General features: G+C 35.4%; 1 protein-coding gene across 1 annotated transcript in view; it reads left to right on the top strand.

The window, feature by feature from the left end:
• Positions 1 to 310: 310 nt before the first annotated feature.
• LOC149414095 (serine protease snk-like) overlaps positions 311 to 23,618 on the top strand; it is a 35,017-nt gene continuing 11,709 nt past the window's right edge. Inside the window, exons 1-10 of the mRNA XM_089644311.1 lie at positions 311 to 450; positions 7,799 to 7,902; positions 9,182 to 9,290; positions 9,371 to 9,474; positions 10,136 to 10,196; positions 10,442 to 10,545; positions 10,628 to 10,742; positions 11,228 to 11,376; positions 15,152 to 15,261; positions 21,573 to 21,731. Of these exons, the coding sequence (XP_089500437.1) occupies positions 381 to 450; positions 7,799 to 7,902; positions 9,182 to 9,290; positions 9,371 to 9,474; positions 10,136 to 10,196; positions 10,442 to 10,545; positions 10,628 to 10,742; positions 11,228 to 11,376; positions 15,152 to 15,261; positions 21,573 to 21,731 (1,085 nt within the window). The 5' untranslated portion in view covers positions 311 to 380. The remainder of the gene's footprint in view (positions 451 to 7,798; positions 7,903 to 9,181; positions 9,291 to 9,370; positions 9,475 to 10,135; positions 10,197 to 10,441; positions 10,546 to 10,627; positions 10,743 to 11,227; positions 11,377 to 15,151; positions 15,262 to 21,572; positions 21,732 to 23,618) is intronic.

Below are 23,618 nucleotides of genomic sequence, written 5' to 3'. Positions count from 1 at the left end.
TTGTTTTAAAAATTCTGTTTTGAATTCATTACTTTTCCTTCCGTTTATATTTTCCAACAAGAACGATCATCGTTGACAGATCTCGCATATACCACAAACATTTTTTTATCGTTAAAAAGTCCCTCTAGACAGCATACTCAAAGAAGACAGGGAAATTAATTCCTTAAATAATTTCAAATTGCTTTCTGTTTGCGAAAAAATAACTGGCGTTACGATAAGAATAATTCGTTGTCTCTTTCATACTCTGAGTGTACAGATAAAAAACTTTATAAATATGACTGCTTGGCTGTTTCCATTCATTGTAGATGTAACATCGTAGAGTGCGGTACATTATAGAAGTACGGTTTTAAAAATAACTTCACTTCAAAGTATTTTTCAAAATGAGTTTCTTATCAGAAATCGCGTTCACTGTGTTAGTAATTACATCTTTAGTTTCGGGACAGCGGCAAGGTAAGAATTATAATAATATTTTTATACTTTATAAACATACCCACTTTAAATTTTCAATTTGAATTCTGAATAATTGTTTTTTTCTAGTTTTTCTTTTATATTTTCAAACTGATTGATAATGCCTTTGAAAGGCGAAACATCTGTCACGCTGATTAATAATTACACAGAACATTTATAAATAAGCATTTTTTAAATGAATTAAATAATACTATTGTTTATTGAGTAGATTAACGAAAAACTTCAAATTAAAATAGAGTTCTGAAAAATAAACTTGATAACAATAAATAGAATATAATGTGTTTTCTATTTATGGGTACCTAGTACCAACATTCAAATGCAGTTTTAAATTAGACTGATTAATTGTATTTCAAGTCGATAGTTTTTAAAAGGAGGTTTATTAATACATTTTTTACAAAAAAATCAATTCGGCACAAATACTTACAACACTAAACAATAGATCTACTGACATTTATTGAATGCTAATTTTTTTCCTAAAATCCGTCATTTCGACAAATTTAATGTTGTTTGTTAAATAAAAAGTCTTTACTATTTTTTTTAATCGATACGATTTAAATTTTTTTTAAAGTTTTTTTTTGTATGTTTTTAACTCAAATTCACTTTTTTACTTCACAAATATTGTTACGTAAATCCAATCTGGTAGGATTTATAATATTATGTAAGAAGTATTGGATGATAGGTGACTGGAACATTGTTATTTTGTGGAGTTGTCTGCAATGGTCACTTCCTAATTCAACAGTCAATTGAAAAATGTAAATCAATTTTTGTGTTCATTTTCCTACAATCACGCACACAGGATTTTATCTTGTTGCGGCCAAGTTTACAGAATTGAAATATGCGATGCATAATTATTGTTTAAAAATTTTAAATTCTCTGTAGGTATGAGTGAAAACCAATTTCAAAAAAATTGGGTACTTAATTAGTGACCTAAATATTTCGTTATTTTTTTAATACCGCACAATAGTCCCAACTGATAACATATTATTGTAATCATCGTTTTTCAGTTTTCTCGAAAAATGTCGACATTTTGATTTTAGTTTATTAGGGAAAAAAACGAACACATATTTTATCAAAATAGTGACATAATACATGGTTGCATGAACCAATGAAGTTTCCGCATAAAATACAAAAAAAAAATAGTTATACAGTAGAACCTCGTTAATTCGAAATCCACGCGACATCAAAAATAAAATTTCGAATTAACGAATTCCCACGTAATTACGAATTTTATGAAAAAAAAAATACGCCGAAAATCGATTTTCTCGGCTGCCTCTTCAAATCTGGGTGGTATTTTAGGAGTAAATTCGTATTAATACCAATTATTTCTTTATTTTCGGGGCCAATTACCGTAGCGGCCGGCCATTTAAATTCAGATATTCGCAATAAATTCGTAAAAATCCAAAAATTTACGCGTAAATCGAGATTTCGCGGCCGCATTCTGTCGCGGCCGGCTCTTTAACTTCAGATATTCGAAATAAATTCGCAAAAATGCGATATATTTCCGTATAAATCGAGAATGCGCGGCGGATTTCCGTTGCAGCCGACCCTTAAAATCCAGATATTTAATGTAAATTCGTAAAAATATGATATTTTTCCGCGTAAATCTAATTTTATCGGCAGTTTTTCGTCGCTGCCGGCCTTTTAAGTTCAGATATTTGATGTAAATTCGTAAAAATATGTCATATTTCGGCGTGAATCGAAATTTTTCGGCCGATTTCCGTCGCGCCGTATTTTTTAACTCGGATATTCGAAGTAAAGTTAGTAAAAATACGATAAGTTTCCGCGTAAATTGAAATTTCGCGTCCGATTTCCGTCCCGTCCATTTAAAATTCAAATATTCGAAATAAATTCGTTAAAATACGATACATTTACACGTAAATCGAAATTTCGCGGCCGAGTTTCGTCGCGGAAATTCAGATATTTGGTGCAAACTCGTGAAACTACGACATAAAACGTATTTTCTGGCCCTTCAAACTCGGCATTCCAGTGTAAATAGATTCAGATTTACAAAATAATAATACTAATTAGGACGATGTAAAAATACATTTTTCGGCGTTTTACCGCCACGGCTTTATTTATTTTCGCAAAAATATTTTTTTTTCGAATTACACCAACAAATTTTCGTGCGCGGATAAAAATAAATTTCGAATTACGAATTATCGAATTTCGAAATAAAAAACCATTTTGTATGAAAAAAAATTTCTGCGGAAATTTTTTTGGTGAAAATTTCGAATTACGCGTTTTTTCGAATTGTCGGGGTTCGAATTCACGGGGTTCTACTGTACCACTTTGCGCAACGTTTTTCAAAAATAATTTGATTTTGAATAACGATCTCAATTTTTTCATTTTAAACGACCGGTGAAAAATATTAGCACGGATGAATTATTTTAATCCTATCAAGAAGCTGTCCGTTTCCTATTGTTTTTCCTTTCTTTGTGAGGTGCAATCTAATGACTTGTGATACACTTAAATATTTAACACACTTCTTTGATCCTCGCGAGGCGTAGTCCGTTTCTGTACTATTCCTGCCGCGAGGTGCAGACCTTAATATTGGAAGGTTTGTCATGATTTACTCATTAACTCTTATACTTAGACTGTAGAGTGCTTGAGGTAGTACCAGTAGAGTCACCAGTTGAAGTAATTACATACCATTACACAATGCTTCTCTTTGTCTTCTTGGAAACTCTTCTATAAATGTACATTTTTGTGGTGCGCCACTGGTCTCTATATAAAATCCATGCATTGATATCTGCTAAATCACAAATGTTACCAACTGTTGCCAGCGAGATTCTGTTTTCCCGATATATGTTTTCTCCCTCTGACCAACCAAATAAGATTACCTCTAATATGAATAACCAGGTCTCCTTTTTCTGTCACAAATTGACATATTAAATGACCGTCATCTTTTCTTAATTTTAATACATACAAATGTATTACCAAGAGAACCTCATCCTTGTGAAAATAATCTTTTAACAAAATACTAATTATTCAATAAATAAATTAGTACAGCGCCCTTGAGGTAATTTTTCACGGAAATGAAGCTATATAAATTCGCCAAATATTATAATATAAAATGATAAATTATTTTGGGTCATTCTACCGAATGTATTAGCGCGTTTTTTCATGTTAAATATTTTCTGTATTATTAGATTAAGTGACTTACTAAATAACTAACCAAGTTAAAATTTTCATTTGAAAATATAAATTTTTTCCGAAATAATATATATTTTGTGGTTCGCTGGAGTCTTTTTTGTAATCAGTGATTTTCAAACCACAAAATATTGATTATTTTGGAAATTTTGAACTCAGTTAGTTATTTAGTAATGCCACAACTTAAAGCTACTTGTGCTAATAATACAGTTAATATTTAACATGAAAATCACTTTTTGACCTGCTCGGGGGAATGAATCTTTTATGAAAAACATTCGACCAATTTTCCAAATCAAAATTTTTCGATATACTAATTTTTCCAAAATAATTTTTTTCACAAAAAATAAAGAATTTCCAAGCTTCACATAATATCAAAAAACTAAATATTTTGATAAAGATTTCCCCACCAATTTTCGATTATACAATTTTCCGGGGTTTTTTTTCCGAAAAATAACAATTTCCCAACATGGAAAATTTTTATACATAATATCAAAAGATAAATATATTTATGAGAATTTACCGAATATAAATTTTCAGATTTTCTTAGAAGAATAATTGATCTTTTAATTATTATTTTTTTCAAACTTCACACATAAACTATAATAATTCTTTTTAAAAAATTCCCCACCTTTTTTCTGACAAATTTCTCCGGAGGAAATTTTTTCAGCTAATTAAAGGATCCAGAATCAAAAATTTCCCAACAGAAAAAAAAGTATTTCAGGATGAAAAATTTCTAAACTTCGAATAACAAAATCGAAAAGAAAACTAAACATAACGTTTTCCAAAATTAAAAATAATAATTGTTCTGAAAAAACTAACTTATGAACCCAACATCATATATGACTATTTTCCTGTCATGTTTATTTTCCCGGTGACTTTGCTGCAAGTCATTTGAACAAGTCATCAAATTTCAATGTTTATTTTCAAGTTCTGTTATTATATCATTATTGTTACACAAAACCGAAATAATAACAGAACATTCAAAGAGCTTGAAAAACGACTTTGAAATTTGATGATGATCGTTTAAATTCCAAGAAACAACCCGTCCTAAGATTTATACCAAAAACTTCAATGCCCTGACTTGAGTTGACAAGTCTGGCAAATTATGGTTATGGATTTTATTTCAAAATAAACAATTTCTTTGATTTCTCAAGTCTATTGGTAGTAAATTTCTTAGTTAAATGAAACTCCCAAACTTATATGTTAGTATTTATCCGTCCAGTTGATTTAAAATGAACCCAATAATACGTAGGCATTCACAAATGGTTTTTATTTGGAAACATAAATGAATAGGTGTGATAAGTCACTTTTCGACGTTTGAAAAAAAATATCATTTATGCTTCCAAGAAAATCGGAAAATGTTTCGGTAATTTTTTAAAAATGTTTTTATCTTTTTTCAATTTCAATTTTCCATGTTGTGAAATTATTATTTTTACGGAAAAAAATCCTGGAAAATTGTATAATCAAAAATTTTGTGGGGAAATCTTTATGAAAATGTTTTCGATATTATGTGAAGTTTGGAAATTTTACATGTTGAAATTTTTATTTTTTGTGCAAAAAATTCTTTCGGGAAAATTGGCATATCAAAAAATTTTAATTTAGAAAATTGGTGGAAATTTTTCATAAAAGAATCATTCCCAGAGCATGTCAAAAAGTGATTTACATGTTAAATATTTACTGTATTATCAGAAAAAGTTTCGTTAAGTTGTAGCATTAGTCTGTTTAACTTACACATCGATGAAACTACAAACGATGCAAAGAGAATGCTCGCTTTTATTTTGAGAATGGGGGCAAAGTTTAAAAATGTGTTAACTTTAAAACATCTATATTGCTCATTAGTACCAAGTAAATTAGAATATAATTCAACAGTATGGTCACCGTTCTACAAAGTTCATTCTCAAGCCTTAGGACGGGTTGTTTCGGAGAATCTGAACAATTCATCAAATTTCAACGCTCATTTTCAAATTCTGTGAAAGATTTTTTCAAGTTCTGTTTTTATTTCAGTTTTGTCAAGCAACTAGCCTACAATGATATAAAAACAGAACTTGAATAAGTCTTTCACAGAACCCGAAAATGAACGTTGAAATTTGATGAATTGTTCAGATTCTCCGAAACAACCCGTCCTTAGAAAAGGTACACAAAAAATTCCTTCAGTACATCAATTTTAAAATGAATATTTCCATAGAATTTATAAATTATAATAACTTACGTACCGAAAACAGACTTCTCAAACTATCAGAACGTTTTTGACTGATATATTATTCTTATTAAATAAGGGGTGCCACAAGGGTCAATTTTAGGACCAAAATTATACATTATATATGTAATTGCCATGTCTAAACTTTTTAAAATAGCCCGTAGATTTATTTTTGCTGATGATACTGCACTAGTTGTCTCTAATGAAAACCCTGAAATAGATATTCTAGAATTACAAATTGACTTTAACGAACTACTTAAATGGTCTCATCATGTAGGATTAATTATTAATGTCAAAAAAACTAAATGCATGTATATAAGATCACCGAGCTTGAAAATGTGGAACTTACCTAAAATAACTGCACATAATTTTGATTGTATACATAAAAAAATGGATAATATTTGCTGCTGTGAAAAAAATGATTTTGCAAACGAATATACTTACCTTGGCATAATCGTAGACAATAACTTTAAATGGGACAAAAGTGTGATCAAAATTTGTAATCAGCTCCGATGTTTGGCGAGTAATTTTTATAAATTAAAATTTGTATTGCCTCGATGTACTCTCAAACTTATATATCATTCTATGGTCGAATCAATACTTAGATATGGAATTCGAACTTGGGGACACTCGAGCAATATTAATATTAAATACATTCAAAATATACAAACTGCTATAATTAAAAAAATTGTTAAGCCTAGCATTTACAAACAAAGAAACAATTTAAAATTACTGTATGGCTCTGAGGGCGTACTCCCAATTAAAGGGCTTCTCTGGTTTATTATAATTATGGATAATGCGGGAGAAAATGCGTACAAAAAGCCATTGGTGCATAGTCACAAAACAAGATTTACTGAAAAAAAAGGCCTAAAAATTCCACTAATATCAAATAAGTATGGTAGCAGAACACTTGACTATTTGATACCTGTGATTTATAACAAATTTAACGAAAACTTTAACTTGAAAAATAATGAGGAACCCTGCCCTAAACTGACAAAAAAGTGGTTAATAAATGAACAAAACGTTTATCTATCCTAAACATTATATTTGGTATTAATATTTAAACTTAAGCTAATGTGTATTATGTTATAACATTAAATGGTAGAACCTACAGACAAGCTGATTGTCACAGCTTTGTGGGACTACCCATATCTTATATTGTATTAAATGTAATTATATTAAATTTAATAAATAAAAAAAATTCAAAATTATCAAATCGCTAATTGACAGCCCTGAATTATTGGAATTAATTTATATGAATGTACCTGCCAGACAAACTCAAATCAAAGACACGTAATGAAAAATGAAGACTCGTAAAGAAAGCTCAAATAAAAAAAGATATTCCACAATAACATGTAGTGACTCCACATGCGATGTAGATTTACCTGTTGTTCTAATTTGCGCCCTTCATTTAATATTCTTAGGAACTTGAGGAAAAGACAAATGGGATCCACCTCTGGTCTGGAGCCCCAAAATGCTAAAATAAACCTTAACTTTGCGCAAAAAGGGCGGTTTCGTTTGACAGATTCTCCTATCTTCAATTTTTAGAGCACAGGCGTTAGGTGAGAATGCTATCCTTGTTCTACCGGTATTTCAATGGAAGATGCTCCGAATAACTAGCGCACCAACCGCGCTTCCAACATTTGTCATATGAAAACAGGTAGTTTTTACGACTCGTTGCTAAGTTTAACCGCTCAGCTGTGGAATGATTTCCCTCCTACAACAAAGTTTTATTCAAGACCCAGGTTCATTCATTCAAAGATGACATATTCCCCCAGGGAAATTATTTTGTGAAATTATCCTGTGTGGAGGAGTTAATGTAAAAGAAAGAATTATTCGCAAAGAGATGGCCAAATAAAAAACCACCTGTAATCGTGAACTAATTATTAATGACGGGTAATGTCCTCAACTACGAATCCAGAGGTAGCGGGTTCTTCTCTTTTCTGTCACTTGTTCTCACTTGGTTCTGATATAATGTTGCAGGAGACCTGTGTGTCGTGGCTGAAACCGTTCAGCCTGGCGTCTGCACACATTTCTTCAAGTGCCCCGTGGTCCTGGAAGCGGCCATTCAAGGAAAAGCAGCACAGGTGAGGTCACATGGATAGTCTTGTATAGTCCCTCTATGCTTGTCAATAAGTTGTCAAAGTTATTATTATAGGTTTGGTATTCTTATGTGGATATTTTACAATCAAAAATTCAACAGTACAAGGTCAAAATTAATGCTATGCATAAAACCTTGTCTTATAAACATTAGTAAAGGTACGGGTTCAATTCCCGTTGGCGGCATTTATTTTTACTGTAATATCTTTATTAAAAATAAGACAAGAGAGAAAAACTGTAAAACTCTGGCTTTTATCAAGTTAACCGTTCTAATTGTTCGTCACATTACATCGGGCAAACTGGTAGAGCGTCCAAAAGCTGCTTACGAGAATACGTCACCAATTATTGGGTGATGATAAAGGTGAACTGTCCAATGTTGCGTCACACCTGCTAGACAACAAACACTCGTTTGACAAAGACAGAGGTGAAAGTTCTCCATACCTGTAATAAAGGACAAATCATTACAAATATCCCGCCTAACTTTAAAGTGGACCCTAACTTTGTAATGAACAAACAATTAGAAGCTTATACCAAGTCTCGGCTCCTAACTCCAATGTAATACTATCACCTATATGCCAACTGGGACTTTAGACCCCTGTGTTAATAAAATGTAATTGCAATAAAATCCAAATAGTATTTCCAAACTGTTTTTGAAAAGTGATGAAATACACTTTCTATTTTTTTATGAGAAAAAATTGATGTTATTACTAATAATTATATTATTTATGAAAAATAAAATTTGTTAATGCAAACATAAAATAAGTTTTAAAAATGGCTCACCTTACGTTTTTCTAACTAAAATTGCTGTTCACGAAATAAATTATAAAAACACGCATTTTAATAGAAAAAATAAAAATAAATTTACAAAAGTTAATGAATTTGAATAATTTTTTTTCAAAATGCGTTCGGAACATTTGATATCTTAAAGGTGCACATTTTAATTCTTCTGTGACTAACTTCTATATATGAATATAAAGCATGGTGTTTTCTCTTTCTAACACCGTTTAGATAATACTTGCTGACGTTGGGTTGCTCGGAGACTTTTCTCTAGTTTCTATATTTGCATTTATTATACGTATAAACCTACCCGATGAAATTCCCTAAATGATAGTGTAAACCATATCAAAATCCGTTGCGTAGTTTAGAAGAACAGATATATCTAATAGAGATTTCTCACCTTGACAGTAAGGGAGACACAAGAGACAAGACTGGAAGCCAGATGCCAAGCAAATACAACTACCAAAGTACAATTTGATTTGTTTTCAGATGTGCACCTCCCCGGAGAACAAGTTGATAGTGTGCTGTCCCTGGGTACCGGGGCAAGAGACGGGACTAGAAGCCAGATGCCAGACAAACACAACTAGCCCTGCAGAAGGTACCTCACTTTCATTTCATACACTTTATTCACCTTCACCTGTTGTGTTGTATAACCCTGGTGTGTCTGTTTGTTTGTAGGTGATAACTGCACGATGGTGGACACGGGAAGGGCGGGAGTGTGCAGTCGATTCGCCAACTGCCAGACAGCGAAGGAGGCCGCCTTTAAAGGCATTTTGCCACAGGTACTGTTCCTCCCTTTGTGAATCTGACAAGAACAAGTTTTTAAACTTACGGCAATTTGATTTTCTACTATAATCAAAAATAAAACCAGCAATGAACAAACTATTTGAAAGCAATTATCTTTTCAGCTGTTTTTCCTAAATCACTTTCATAAAAACAAGAAGTGTCCGGTGACAACAACAAAACAATTTCATATAAATATTGTACCTTTAATAAACAAAAGTATGATAACATATACACAATGCAACAATTCTTAGCGTTCAAACGCAATCGATGTAGACATCCGAAGCGATTCGGCGAGTTAGTCCCACAGGCCGGAAAATAAAACAGTAGTTAAAGAAAAGATATCCATTAGCAACATAGAAATTAATTCAACAATGAATGCAAGTGGAGACTCATAATTAAAAAAATTTTTGAACTATGAGTTATTTTAACTGTTTTGGCATCAAATCCAAATTTAAGTTTTGAAAGAAAAAGGCCGAGCAGCTGTTTCTTGATGCATTCCTCTCGGAGTGAAGACAGGTCCCGAGTTCGATTCTCGTACGTGAGCTAATCTTTTATTTTCTGTGCCTTTTTCTCCCTCAAATCTAAACAACAAAATTATAAAGTAGATTAATTTTAAAAAGGTAATTTAAAATAATAACAAAACTGTTTTGTTTTCAGACATGCGACCTAGAGGGCAACGTTCAGATTGTCTGCTGCCCTCTGGTAACAGTGGTTGAAGGTATAGTACCCAGAACTTAATCATCATTTATTACAAATCCAGTAGGCGATGCGATGGCTGTTGATTTCCTTGGCTCACTCATCATTACAATGCCATCATTGCAAAAGTCAGCCAGTCTTCCGAATTTTTGATGACACATCTTACCGTAGACCAGAAAACATTAATTGGAATCTGGATTGCGGGTAGAATATTCATCGTCATGTTGTGTTGTATTGTTTAACCCTGGTGTATCTGTTTGTTTGAAGGGATGAATTGCACTATGAAGCACACGGGGACTTCGGGAGTGTGCAGACCATTCGCCAACTGCCAGACAGCAAAGGAGACCGCCAGTAAAGGCATTTTCCAACAGGTACTGTTTCTTCCTTTATGTGTCTCTGACAATAACAACTAATTTGACTTTGCGCCCGTAACATGACCTTCCTTTGCTACAGAAATGTGACTTGACTGACAACGAGTCGGAGTTGGTGTGCTGCGCGGAGGCTGCCTGTCCGCCGCTGCCGAAGGGACTTGTAACTCAGCTACCGATTGGCTCCAAGGCCGCAGACTGTGAGTTTTGTTAAACCTGACCACAAATATTCTAAAACTATGTTGCATATCGGAAAATCTGTTAGTTTACACTGGAGAATTATAAAAAAAAATTCTTACAGTTTTGGCGTAAATACACCTAATACATAGTTTGAAATTTAACAATTAGTATTGTATTTTCTCAAATTTCAAACTATGCAATAGGATGATTTACGACAAAACTGTGACATTTTTTTGTTTTTCAAAATTCTCTTCTTTAAATTAATAGATTTTCAGACTGAGTAATAGAGTTATTCTAACTTTAAGTAGGGCACGTCAATTAATTATTTTGAGACTAAACCACACATCAGCAAAAATAATTTAATGTTTTTCCTTTAGCGCAAGTGTAAAACATAACATTCTTAATTTTTTTAAATAATACGTTTTTAATTTACTTGACTGAAGTAATGACACAAGAGGCACTATATTAATATACGCATCTGCAAAATTTTTTGTTTCCTCTACAGATTGTATCGAGTTGGCAGAACAAATTTTCCCGTGCCAAAAAACAAGGTTTGGTTGGACTCGGGGAGACCTGTGTCCTCTGCACACACCAGACTCGAACATAGAATATAACCAGACTCCCATGAAGACTGCCGCCGAGGCCCCGTACTATGTAAGTTTCAGACATTAGTTAGCTTTATTTATTATATATTAATTAATTTCTTGAAATAACTAACTAGCCATCACTGCGTTTCCTGGCAGGAGTAGGCAGAGAGAATACACCGTTACAATACTCTGTCTCGCATACACTCCTTGCTTTATTCACATTCATAATTCATCTCACATACTCTTGCGTTATTCTGACTTTTGACCCGACCCGACTCAAGTAACTTCCAAGTCGTATGTTCTCCTTACACTACTTTCTTGGTTCATCCGCTCGACATGCCCAAACCGTCTAAGCGGCAAGATGCCGAGCAGAGATGTGCAAAATGGGTATCCAAAACCATTTGAAATGCAAAATGGAAATGGGTCTTTACCTTTCAAACCGCTATCATCTCGATACGGAAACGGAACGTATAAACAAATTTACAGAAAGACTGTCCAGTTAAAACAGGACTGTAGGATTTGATATACCTATATAGATTTGTCGGTAAGCACTTACAGTCCATTAACCATGTACATCAGACAGATCCGGAGCTGTTTATGATGTTGGTTCAATGAATAATCGAAGATTCCGACTTCGAGCGTAGAACGCAACATTATCAAAAATCCAACAAACTTCGATATTTTCTGCCTTTCTTCATTTTTGGCGAATTTCACCCTAAAGGACTAGTTTTCAACTATAACTATGTTGAAAATTAGTCCTTCGACATAGATAACGTATATCCTGCTTTGTGCATGACAAGCAATAAAATAATCTTTTAGCGTTGCCATATTCGCCCATTCATCCTGTCCTAAATGTTGGCATTTTCTGTATTAACACATGAACATGGCAACGTTGGAATGTTTTTCTTGCTTGTCATGCACAAAGAGCATGCTCACTATTTGGGGACATTTCGTTATACGAAATTAATAATGACAACATTTCTTTATTCTTTAGCTCCGTACGCTGTAATCCTTCCTTGCCGGTGTCGTTAACTGATTTAGTGAATTGACAAATACAGGGTGTCTGGGGGTAAAGTGCACTAACTTCGGGAAGTGATTTTCAGAGATGTGCAAAATGGGTTCCCAAAACCATTTGAAATGCAAAATGGAAATGGGTCAAAACTTTTCCATTTGAAAATGCAAAATGCAAAATGGTTTTTAGAAAAGCATTTCAAATGCAAAATGCAAAATACCTATTTTCAAAATGCATTGAAAATGCAAAATGGTTTCTCAGGTCAAACAATTAAAATAATTATAGAATTTTTAAACAATTTTGTCATTTAATAATGGACATCAATGTAGAACAAACATATTACATGATGGTAAATCCAAAAACACCACGACTACACATTATGAAACCATAAAAAAATTTCCCCGGGACTTATGTTGCCAACGTAAAAACATAGAAACTGCTATCTAACATTAATTTAATATTACAGCGTCATGGCCCAGTGTTCAGTATTTGAATCAGTATTTTTTGTAATGGTATCACTCAATTGCCAGGGCTCCTACCAGGGAGCAACGTGACAAATGTAAATTATCTATTTAATGTAAATCTATTTAATAATGCCATCACAAAGCGAAAACCTTTTCGAAGAAGTTTTCTTCGAAAAATTAAAAAAAAGTAAATTATCTCTCATAGCGAGGTTGAGGACCGACATACCGATATTTGGGGCTTATGAAAAAAAGATGATTGGAGATAGTAGGAAGAATGGTGCAAAAAAGCATTTAAAATGGAAAATGCATTGAGAAAAGCATTTAAAATGCAAAATGGTTTTTAGAAAAGCATTTAAAATTTTCCATTTCCATTTGAAATGGATTTATTTGAAATAAAGCACATCTCTGATGACGAGTTAATAAAGAAATAATATGAAATTCCCTTGATAGAAAAAAATGCTCCAGTAAAATTATTTAACGTCCTGTAGGAATGAAAAAATTCAAAGAAAAATTGTTCTTGAATAAAAATTACAATTTTTAATAAAAAATCTGAATTTTGCTTTATTTTAAATAGTAGTAATCCTTTCCATCTTTTCTAAACACACTTCCCAAATAAACAAACTCATCCACCTGCCCCAAGTATTCATCACTCATAACTATATTACATTGTCTATATTGTACTCTCTCTTTGAAATACCAAGACCTTAGAGTTGGGCTGGGCGAACCAGGCAGCCGAAGCAATTCATTATTTTGTACTTGATTATGGTAAAGAAGTGGTTATTAATTTGTAACGCACGTTTCTCTCCAAATCAATATTTCTTTTACTATGTCAAGGCTGGCCGCATACATACGTTTTCCGTATTCGATTTCCGAATTCGTTTTCCGTATTCGGAATTCCGTGAGACTAGCGCAAACGTTCGTTTTTCTTCATTCGGAATGTATAAACGTCAGTACCAGTGTTGCCAACGGATCTTGACCTAATGTCGCCGTTTCTCATACATAAGGTAGCCTAGAGTAGCCGAATTTGCAGTTAGGTGGGACATGTTTAAAATTGATGTTTTTACGTGTTAAAATTGATGTTTTTGAAGTAGCCTAATTGGCGACCAGTCGTATTTTAGATTTTTTCGGCGTCGATTCTCTTTCTGAGTAGCCTAAATGGCGATATATCGCCCTCGTTGGCAACACTGTTCATTATATCGCACCCGCACCGCGTGCATCGGACGTATTCCTTGAATTTGAATCGCAACACGATAATGTGTGAGGCATTAATATTGGCTGTTGAAAAATACCCCTGCCTGTGGGATATTCATGATAACGACTATCACAACAGAGATGTCAAAGATTTGGCCTGGGAGAATGTATTTAAAGAGGTTATAAAGGATTGGGACACGTGCACTAAAGTTTTTTTATACTTTACGCTACCTTATGTATGAGAAACGGCGATATTAGGTCAAGATCCGTTGGCAACACTGAATTACTATGCCATGTTGCGCTACCTCCAACTCTATCCAAAATTTCAGGTGGCATTACAGTTTCCACCATCGGGGCAGATGTTATTACGAGGCTGAAGGTAGTGGAGTGGGGAACAGGTGGCCACTAAACATGGCTAAAGCCATTTCAAGCAAAGTTTCCATTCTGAAGGCCTTTCACCGGGGCAATACTGAGATGTTTACCAGCTCCGGCCAATCGAGGGCACCCGACTAGCAATCTGGAGGTCGCGGGTTCAAATCCCGATGTGTGCTAAAAATTAGGTCTTGTTGTATTTCACAATGTATTCATTTAAAATAGTTTAAAATATACAAATATAGTTTATTTGTAGCACATTACAGAGTGAAAGATACTCTCAGTATCGCCCTGGTGTAAGACCAACATTCATAGTTGAAACGCTGCTTGAAATGGCTTTAGCCGCGTTTGGTGACGATCTCCTCATTTTTAACACGGTCATACGTGATTATATCTGGATAGGCAGGTACTTTTCTCTCCCCCATCTCGTTCCCCTTCCCACTACCTTAAACCTCACAACACACCGCAATTTGGGATCCCATAGTGTCACTGGTTCCAGATGGTTGGTTGGGATGCCATAGTGTCACTGGTTCCAGATGGTTGGTTGGGATGCCATAGTGTCACTGGTTCCAGATGGTTGGTTGGGATGCCATAGTGTCACTGGTTCCAGATGGTTGGTTGGGATGCCATAGTGTCACTGGTTCCAGATGGTTGGTTGGGATGCCATAGTGTCACTGGTTCCAGATGGTTGGCAGTAAAAAATGAACAAAACAAATGAAAAAACGAAAATCAGCAAACATTTTGCCAACAATTTAAAACAACACTTGCTTAGAGATTAATATGACGTTGTGTTGTGTTCCCAGGGACGTATTGGATCAGGTCGGAGAGAAGAGATCTCCTGGCGGGAGTATCCAGTGACATTACTGAGTGACAGGTGGGTGCTGTGCGCTGCATCCACCATTACATGGATTGGGTGAGTTTATTGTTTCTTCATTTAAAAATTCAACTCCTTGTAATAATGACTGCAACGATGATTTGATATTTGATATTTGAACAATCTCACTTTAAAGATTTCAGCACACACAGGAGGCCCGGAGAAAAATAGTTCCCCTCAAGGCCTACGTCCTCTTTGGGGATGCTGTGTGGGGCGTCTTTTTAGGAAAGGAAGGATGGGAAGTTATGGCAAGGAGAAAGGTACAAGGGGTTAATAGGAATCTGGGGGTTAGTTATGAATCCATCCCTCCCACTGCGGTGCGAGGCAATGTTCCGAGATAGTCCTGCTGGAGAGGTCAAAAGGTCTCCGTCAACCAGTCTCTCCCGATCCGGCCTGCCATGCAGTTGGTGGGCAGAAACATCTTCCGCCCAGCCCCCGATAAACCTGATGAACCGGGCACCCCTGCTAAGTCACCAAACGAAGCGAACCACTTGGGATGACCTATGACAGGTGTTGGTTATGTAATAAATACTTCTCGGGGCGGCGGTACCCACACCCGCCTCAATTCACCGCGTATACGACTTCTTTTCCAATTCTAAGAGCTTCGTTAGTTCAACTCTGTTCGTTAATAAGCCAGTAATTTTGCACAACGAACGACATTATTAAATAAGATGTGTATATTGACAGTTAAACGAAGCTTATCTGATGCTATGGAGGCCTAAAATATGTTTATCTGCCGTCGGATCATTTCTTATCAATTGTTGACCATATATGACATATGGCTTTATCGACTGACCGTGCTAGACCTCCAGTAACTTTAAGAGATACAGATTGTTTTAGGAGTGTTTCCGTTGAATTTGGGATACAAGTATTACAAGTAAATACCGGTATTTCAATGGAAGATGCTCTGGGGAACGAGCATCATAGATCCTTTGGCACCGGCGTATAGCCGTGAGACTATCTCCCTTCAAACAATCTACTAACTTCATCTTTTTGAACGCTTACTACGGAGCCTTAAGAACTCTCTCTCTCTGTTCGAAGAGTAAAGTTAGCGAGATGAGTCAGTAGTTGAACAGAATCAATTCCGATATCGACAATTATATATATTTAGTTTTTAAGAAGTTGCTTTTAAACAGCATCTTTGTTGTCAATAGTATGGTACGCAGTTATTTTATTTTTCACTCCATGTTTACAAATTATACACCATAGTGTATAGCTACACTAAATACTGCTTTGTAATACGAGTATGTATGTACCGACTTATATTAATGCAATTTATTTTACGACGCTTTGAAATTAACGATTTTGTAATGTTTTTAAAAGAATGAAAAATTGAATTGAATTGAATCAGCGTTTTACCTTTTTTTTAAATTTATTCACATTTAAACCCGCTAAACTACTTATGTAGTTTGTCAGCAGGGACATAGAGACAACATTTATACACTCATAAGATACAATTTGAACGGTACATAATTACATAAATTGGTTACATTGCAGAAAAGTTTAAATAGCAGCATAAAAGCCTTATATAATAAGCAAGTAAAAATAAATGTATGGACAAATTAGTATTATCAACAAGTACATCAATAGTTTCATAAATAGAGGTAGGTAGTCAGGTATTACAAAATAATTGTTTTTCCATTTTCTAAGAATATGAATTCCATTTCAGGGGCATCAGTATAGATCATTATTATCCAATAACCATTTCCTTAGATTATATTTAACATTAGCAGTATACATGTTATTATTTTTTATTGTCATTGGTAATAAGTTAAACATTTTGGGTACTATATAGTTTAAAGTTCTTTCACCATATTTATTAGTACATTTCGGAACTACCAGTCCTTCATTTTGAGTGAATCTTGTGTTATGTTTATGGCAAACTCTTTCCCTATACAATGAATCAGACAATATAACATGTTGACTTACAATATTATAAAACAATAATCCTCTGACAGGTAAAACATTCAGGGACTTGTATATTAATTTAATGTTACTTCTGTGTTGATTGTCATATTTATGGATTAACAATTTTATAATGGAGTTTTGTAATGTTTGTATATAGCTTATATTAGTTTTACAAGAATGTCCCCAAGAAGTAATTCCATAACGTATAGTGGATTCAGCCAGAGATAAGTAGATTAACTTTAAAGTACTTATAGGCACGAAATATTTTATTTTATAAATCCTACCCACAATAGCTCGTAGACGTTTACAAACATTAGCAATTTGTACATCCCATTTCATGTAGCAGTCAATAGTAACACCCAAATATACATAACTTTTGACAAAATCAATGGTTTCACATGAACAGGGCTGTGCAACATTTTTATGTATGCAGTCAAATGTGTGTGTATACAATGAAGGAATTACATTACATCTGGCGTGTGGAGATCTGATGTGCATAATTTTAGTTTTTTTGGCGTTTATAAAGAGGCCTGCATCATGCGACCATTTCAGTAGGGCAATAAAATCATGTTGCATAAGGTTCATTGCAGTAACCAGATCTTCGTGCGATATTACGAGCGCCGTATCGTCTGCATATACAAAATGTTTAACAAATGAAAACAATTTTCTCATAATTGAGACATAAATAATATAAAGGGTTGGCCCTAGAATTGACCCCTGTGCAACACCTGTTGAGATATATTTTCTTTTGCTAAATTTTTTAAGAATTTTTACTCTTATTTGTCGATCAGTTAGTAATTTTTTTAATAAAACCAGCAGCTTTCCTCTAATTCCTATTGCCTCCAGTGTTTCTAATAGTTTATTTGTATCAATGGTATCAAATGCCTTAGAGTTATCTATGAATAAAACCAAAACTTGTTTTTTTAGATTTAATTCATAATTTATGTGATTTGAAAATTCCTGAAGCAGCATTTCCGTACTTTTTTTCGTTTGAAATCCATATTGGTTGGGATCCAACAAAGAGAAAGATTCTAGATATTTATTAAGTTTTATGGAAATGTATTTTTCAAGTATTTTTTCTAGGGCTGGCAATATGCTTATTGGCCTATAATTTTGAATATCTGCATGTTTGCCCCCTTTGTAAATTGGCCTAATGATGCTACTTTTTAGTTCATCTGGTATTACTGCTTGCGATAAAATTAAATTGATAAAGTGTGTTATAACAGGCCCTAAAATATTAATATGTGTCTTAATGTCAAACATTCGAATGTTGTCAATCCCTGGTGACTTTGAATTGTTTAATTTGCTAACAATAATATTGATTTCTTGGCAGGTAGCTCTGGGTAGGTACATACTATGTTGCACTTCATTCGGCCTGACGGTCGATGCTAAATAATCACATTTATGTATCATAGAGCTAACACTATTTGTAAAATATTCAACAAACTTATCTGCTACGGTTTCTTCATTATTCGTATTTAACATATATTTCGAGATTATTTCGTCACAACTACTTTTGGACTTGCGTCCTAATAATTTATTTATTTCATCCCAAGTTTTTTTTGTATTTCCAAAATAATTTTTGAATTTATTGTTAAAAAAGGTAGACTTACATTTAATAATTTCTTTTGTCACCTTATTTCTGAAAGTTTTATATTCCAATTCAAAGAATTGATTGCTAGGAAAATTCTTCCACCTTCTGTACAATGAATCTTTTTTTTAATGTTTTCTAAGATATTAGAAGTTATCCAAGGTTTTATTGACAGAGGTCTTTTTTTGGGTTTATAATTCATAACGATTTTACTCTGTTCATACAAATTCTTAAAGTTGTTTTTAATTTTACTATATAGTATATTGCAATCTTGTTCCTCAAGCAAGGAGTGCCACTTAAAATTATGAATGTTTTTGTCGATTTTGTTTTGCGATAAAAACGAAATTCTTTCCCCGTGTTCTGGGGCTTCTTTCCTTGCACTATATTTAATATTAACTGCAGTTAAAAAGTGATCCGCTATAGTAATATTATTACATACACATGAGGAAAGAGAATAGCTTTGTTTACATCCACTGTTAAATCGGACAAATATGTGGTCTAAACAAGTACGAGTAACTTTTCCTGCTAAAACTGCTTCTCTAGTTACGTCACAAATACATTTGATTAAATAATTATCCGACATTATATTTTCATATGCCATAATAATAGGGTTTTGACAATTTAACAAGTCTAGATTAATATCTCCTATAAGTAAAACATTTTCTTTGGGGCTTATAGTATGCAGAATGGCAGATATTTCATTAAGAAATTGTGGTTGGCTAGAGTTGGGGGGGCGGTATATTGCTATGATGTTTAAAATACTCTTGTTTGGAAGTGTCATAGAGCCAAGCACACATTCAAAATGATTTGTTTCTATTGTTTTCTGTTGAAATGTGAATTCATTTCGAACATATAGCAATATACCTCCTCCAGATTTTTTAGTTCGGCAATAGTTGTAACAATTAAATCCAGGAATATTATACAGACAGACAAGATTCAGTTTTATAGCCGTTTCACATAACATTAACACATGAATATGCTTCCAACAAGTATTTAAGTAGACATTCAAAGTATCCCAGTATTTATAAATCGATCTAACATTCAACTGAACAATATTAATATTTTCCATATTGTAGTTGCTATGAAACTTTAGCCAATCACAGAAATTATGAGTATTTTCATAATCTACCTCGTCATCTTCTTCAATGTAATTAGACGCCATAATCAATAGTTGCAAAGTCGTTGGCAAGGGCAGCCTTGTAGGCCGGGCAGGAGTCCTTGTCTCCAGTCGGATGTGCAGCGGGCTTCCCAAATCTTGTACAGGTGGCGCAGACACGCTCGGCGGCGGCTTTTGGGCAGTTTATCCGGGCGTGACCTTCGCCTGCGCAGTGTCCACATCTTTGCTGGTCCTTGCAAAACTTGAAGGAATGTCCGATCATTTGGCACTTGGAGCACACTGTAAGTCCAATGAAGTCACGAACACGGCACACATTCCAGTCCACAAAGACTTTCCCCTGCTCCACCAGCACGTGACGAATGTGGGCAGGAACCTCGAAGACCCGGTGGCAAGTTGATCCAGTTCGAGCGCCAGCAAGGTGACTTAGCTTGCAACTTTTTACTGCGAAATCTAGGCCTGCTTTCTCCTGGGCTCCTGCTAAGGCATTTTTTAGGAAGCACTCGTCCGTTAGGTCACGAGGAACGTTGAAGAAAATCACCCTTGGAAGCCGTTTTGTTGGTAATCGAGCGCTTAGAGTGTCCGAGTTTGCTAGACATGGGGTTTTCAGTATTTTATCCTGATCTTCTTGTGTTGCAGTATGGATAACAACGCCTTTGTTTCGGATACTCCTAATGCCCGTCACACGGATTCCAAGTTCTGATGGTCGTAATGTATCTTTTAGTAGCTGTTTCGTATCGTCGCTATCTTTTGTAGAATCCAGCTTTGGGAAGATGCATACAGCAGGTTTGGGGGTCCCAACGTTAAGTCCTGAGCGGTTGATTGATGGTATCATCTTCTGTGGGCCATTTTTCACAATATCGGCAAACGATAGGCTTGCTTCCGTGGCATCGGCTACTCTACGCATCACTGGTCCTAGATCTGACTCCAACTGCAATATTTTTTCTAACCTGTGTTGGTTTTCTGCTTTTTCAATCGCGATCTCTCCCTTTGCCACTATTAATTTGGCATTGACTGTTGCCAGATCAGCTTTGAAGCCCTCTCGTTCCAATAACAGCTGTGAAACTGATCTGAATACAGCGGATACATATGCGCTTATCCGCAGTTGTTGATCCTTTGAGACTCTTGACTGCTTTTCAGCAAGGACATCTTGGAGTGCTCTTAGACTTGCTTCAGTGTCGTTCAGTATCTGGACTGAGGACACTGGGATTTCACTCTCATTTTCAGACACGTCGGAATAGTCCGATGCTCCGTCAGATTCCTCATCTTCAACCACTGGAGAAATCATTCCCGAGGCCTTTTTTTGTGATGGGGACGTCATCTTATCCAGCATTCTTTTTTTACGCCGATGGCAGCATTCATCAGGCATCGGTGGGATGGACATTTCAATGAGAACAAACACACAATCTTAGGTTGTTTTAAAACTTTCGATAAAAATGTTTAGAATCCGCTAGAATAGTATTATTTTATTACTGTTTTATCAAATAAACTTTTTTGGCACTTAAATTTTCCATATAAATACTGTTTGCACACGAATTCGGAGGTTTTTTTTAGTGTTTTTGCAAGAGCAAAGTGTAAACACGAACTGCTGTCACTGCGATTATTGTTGAAATATAAAACCATAACAAATATATGATGGTGGTGAATCTCAGATGACGTAGTGATTGTATTAGACAATTAGACCTACTTAAGATGCACATGGCAATGTTAATATAACCTGCACTTCTTTTGTTTCAGCTCAGAGAAGGTCAAGTTCGTCGGATTGGGGGGGAACTTTACACCTCAGTACAACCCTGACGCTATATACAATGTGATAAAAACACACGCCCACCCACTATACAACCATACTAACTCACACGCGTATTACAGCATCGCCCTTCTGCAGCTTGACAGACAGTAAGCTTTTCATAATTATACAAAACATTGGAATAATTTTAGTAAAAATAAAAAATATATATTCACGGGTGCGACCGGAATTTGAATTAAAGACCATTTGCTTTTCCGGCGTTTACTCTAGCAACTGAGCTATCTCCTGAACCTTCAGACCTGCCGTATTTCCGCATTCAATTTTATAAACATTTAAGTGTTTAAGTATTATTTTATCAACATTACAAATCTGACGGCCACCGTGGTCGAGTGGTAAGGCTCTCGACTAGCAATCCGGAGGTCGCAGGTTCAAATAGAAAATCTTATTTTAGTATTTTTTCGGCACTTTTCAGAGTAGAAGATACTCTCAGTATCGCTCTGGTGTTCACCATTCATTGCTTGAGATGGCTTTAGCCGTATTTGGTGACCAGATCTGAATAGCCAAGTACTTTCTCACCTTCCTCTTCCCCATCTCATTTCCCTCCCTACTGTCTTCAGCCTCACAACATACACCAACTATTGGAGATACGATGGTCTCACTGGCTTGGGAGCAGTTGGGACTCTTGTGCAATATTCACATATTATTTCATTTTTCATCAGGTTGGTCTCATCTGCTAAAATGGTGTACAATTAGGTTGTCATTAGGTAATTGACTTGCTTTTAGTTTGTCATTAAAATAATAGTGGTGATACAAAAGACAATGGCATCTCCACACTGACCTACAAACAAGGGTTAGTTCAAGCAACGCCGGTTCCTTATAACTTATTAGCAGGAATAGTTCCACCTGTATAGTGCCACCTCAGTGTAGGTCGACCAACAAACACTCCTATGTCCTGTCCTATCTTCCATTCTTGCTACATGCCCTGCTAGCGGAACAGGCCCACTGTTGCTTCACATGGTCTGATGCTCTGTAGGGAACTCGCGCGCATACAAGGGTTAGTTCAAGCAACGCCGGTTCCTTATAACTTATTAGCAGGAATAGTTCCACCTGTATAGTGCCACCTCAGTGTAGGTCGACCAACAAACACTCCTATGTCCTGTCCTATCTTCCATTCTTGCTACATGCCCTGCTAGCGGAACAGGCCCACTGTTGCTTCACATGGTCTGATGCTCTGTAGGGAACTTGCGCGCATACAAGGGTTAGTTCAAGCAACGCCGGTTCCTTATAACTTATTAGCAGGAATAGTTCCACCTGTATAGTGCCACCTCAGTGTAGGTCGACCAACAAACACTCCTATGTCCTGTCCTATCTTCCATTCTTGCTACATGCCCTGCTAGCGGAACAGGCCCACTGTTGCTTCACATGGTCTGATGCTCTGTAGGGAACTCGCGCGCATACAAGGGTTAGTTCAAGCAACGCCGGTTCCTTATAACTTATTAGCAGGAATAGTTCCACCTGTATAGTGCCACCTCAGTGTAGGTCGACCAACAAACACTCCTATGTCCTGTCCTATCTTCCATTCTTGCTACATGCCCTGCTAGCGGAACAGGCCCACTGTTGCTTCACATGGTCTGATGCTCTGTAGGGAACTCGCGCGCATACAAGGGTTAGTTCAAGCAACGCCGGTTCCTTATAACTTATTAGCAGGAATAGTTCCACCTGTATAGTGCCACCTCAGTGTAGGTCGACCAACAAACACTCCTATGTCCTGTCCTATCTTCCATTCTTGCTACATGCCCTGCTAGCGGAACAGGCCCACTGTTGCTTCACATGGTCTGATGCTCTGTAGGGAACTTGCGCGCATACAAGGGTTAGTTCAAGCAACGCCGGTTCCTTATAACTTATTAGCAGGAATAGTTCCACCTGTATAGTGCCACCTCAGTGTAGGTCGACCAACAAACACTCCTATGTCCTGTCCTATCTTCCATTCTTGCTACATGCCCTGCTAGCGGAACAGGCCCACTGTTGCTTCACAT

The sequence above is a fragment of the Hesperophylax consimilis genome, chromosome 20, assembly GCF_061612785.1.
Source record: "Hesperophylax consimilis isolate HC1 chromosome 20, BYU_Hcon_1.0, whole genome shotgun sequence".
Taxonomy (NCBI): Eukaryota; Metazoa; Arthropoda; class Insecta; order Trichoptera; family Limnephilidae; genus Hesperophylax; species Hesperophylax consimilis.
The sequence above is the reverse complement of the archived record's forward strand: the minus strand, read 5'-3'. Positions and strand labels throughout refer to the sequence as shown.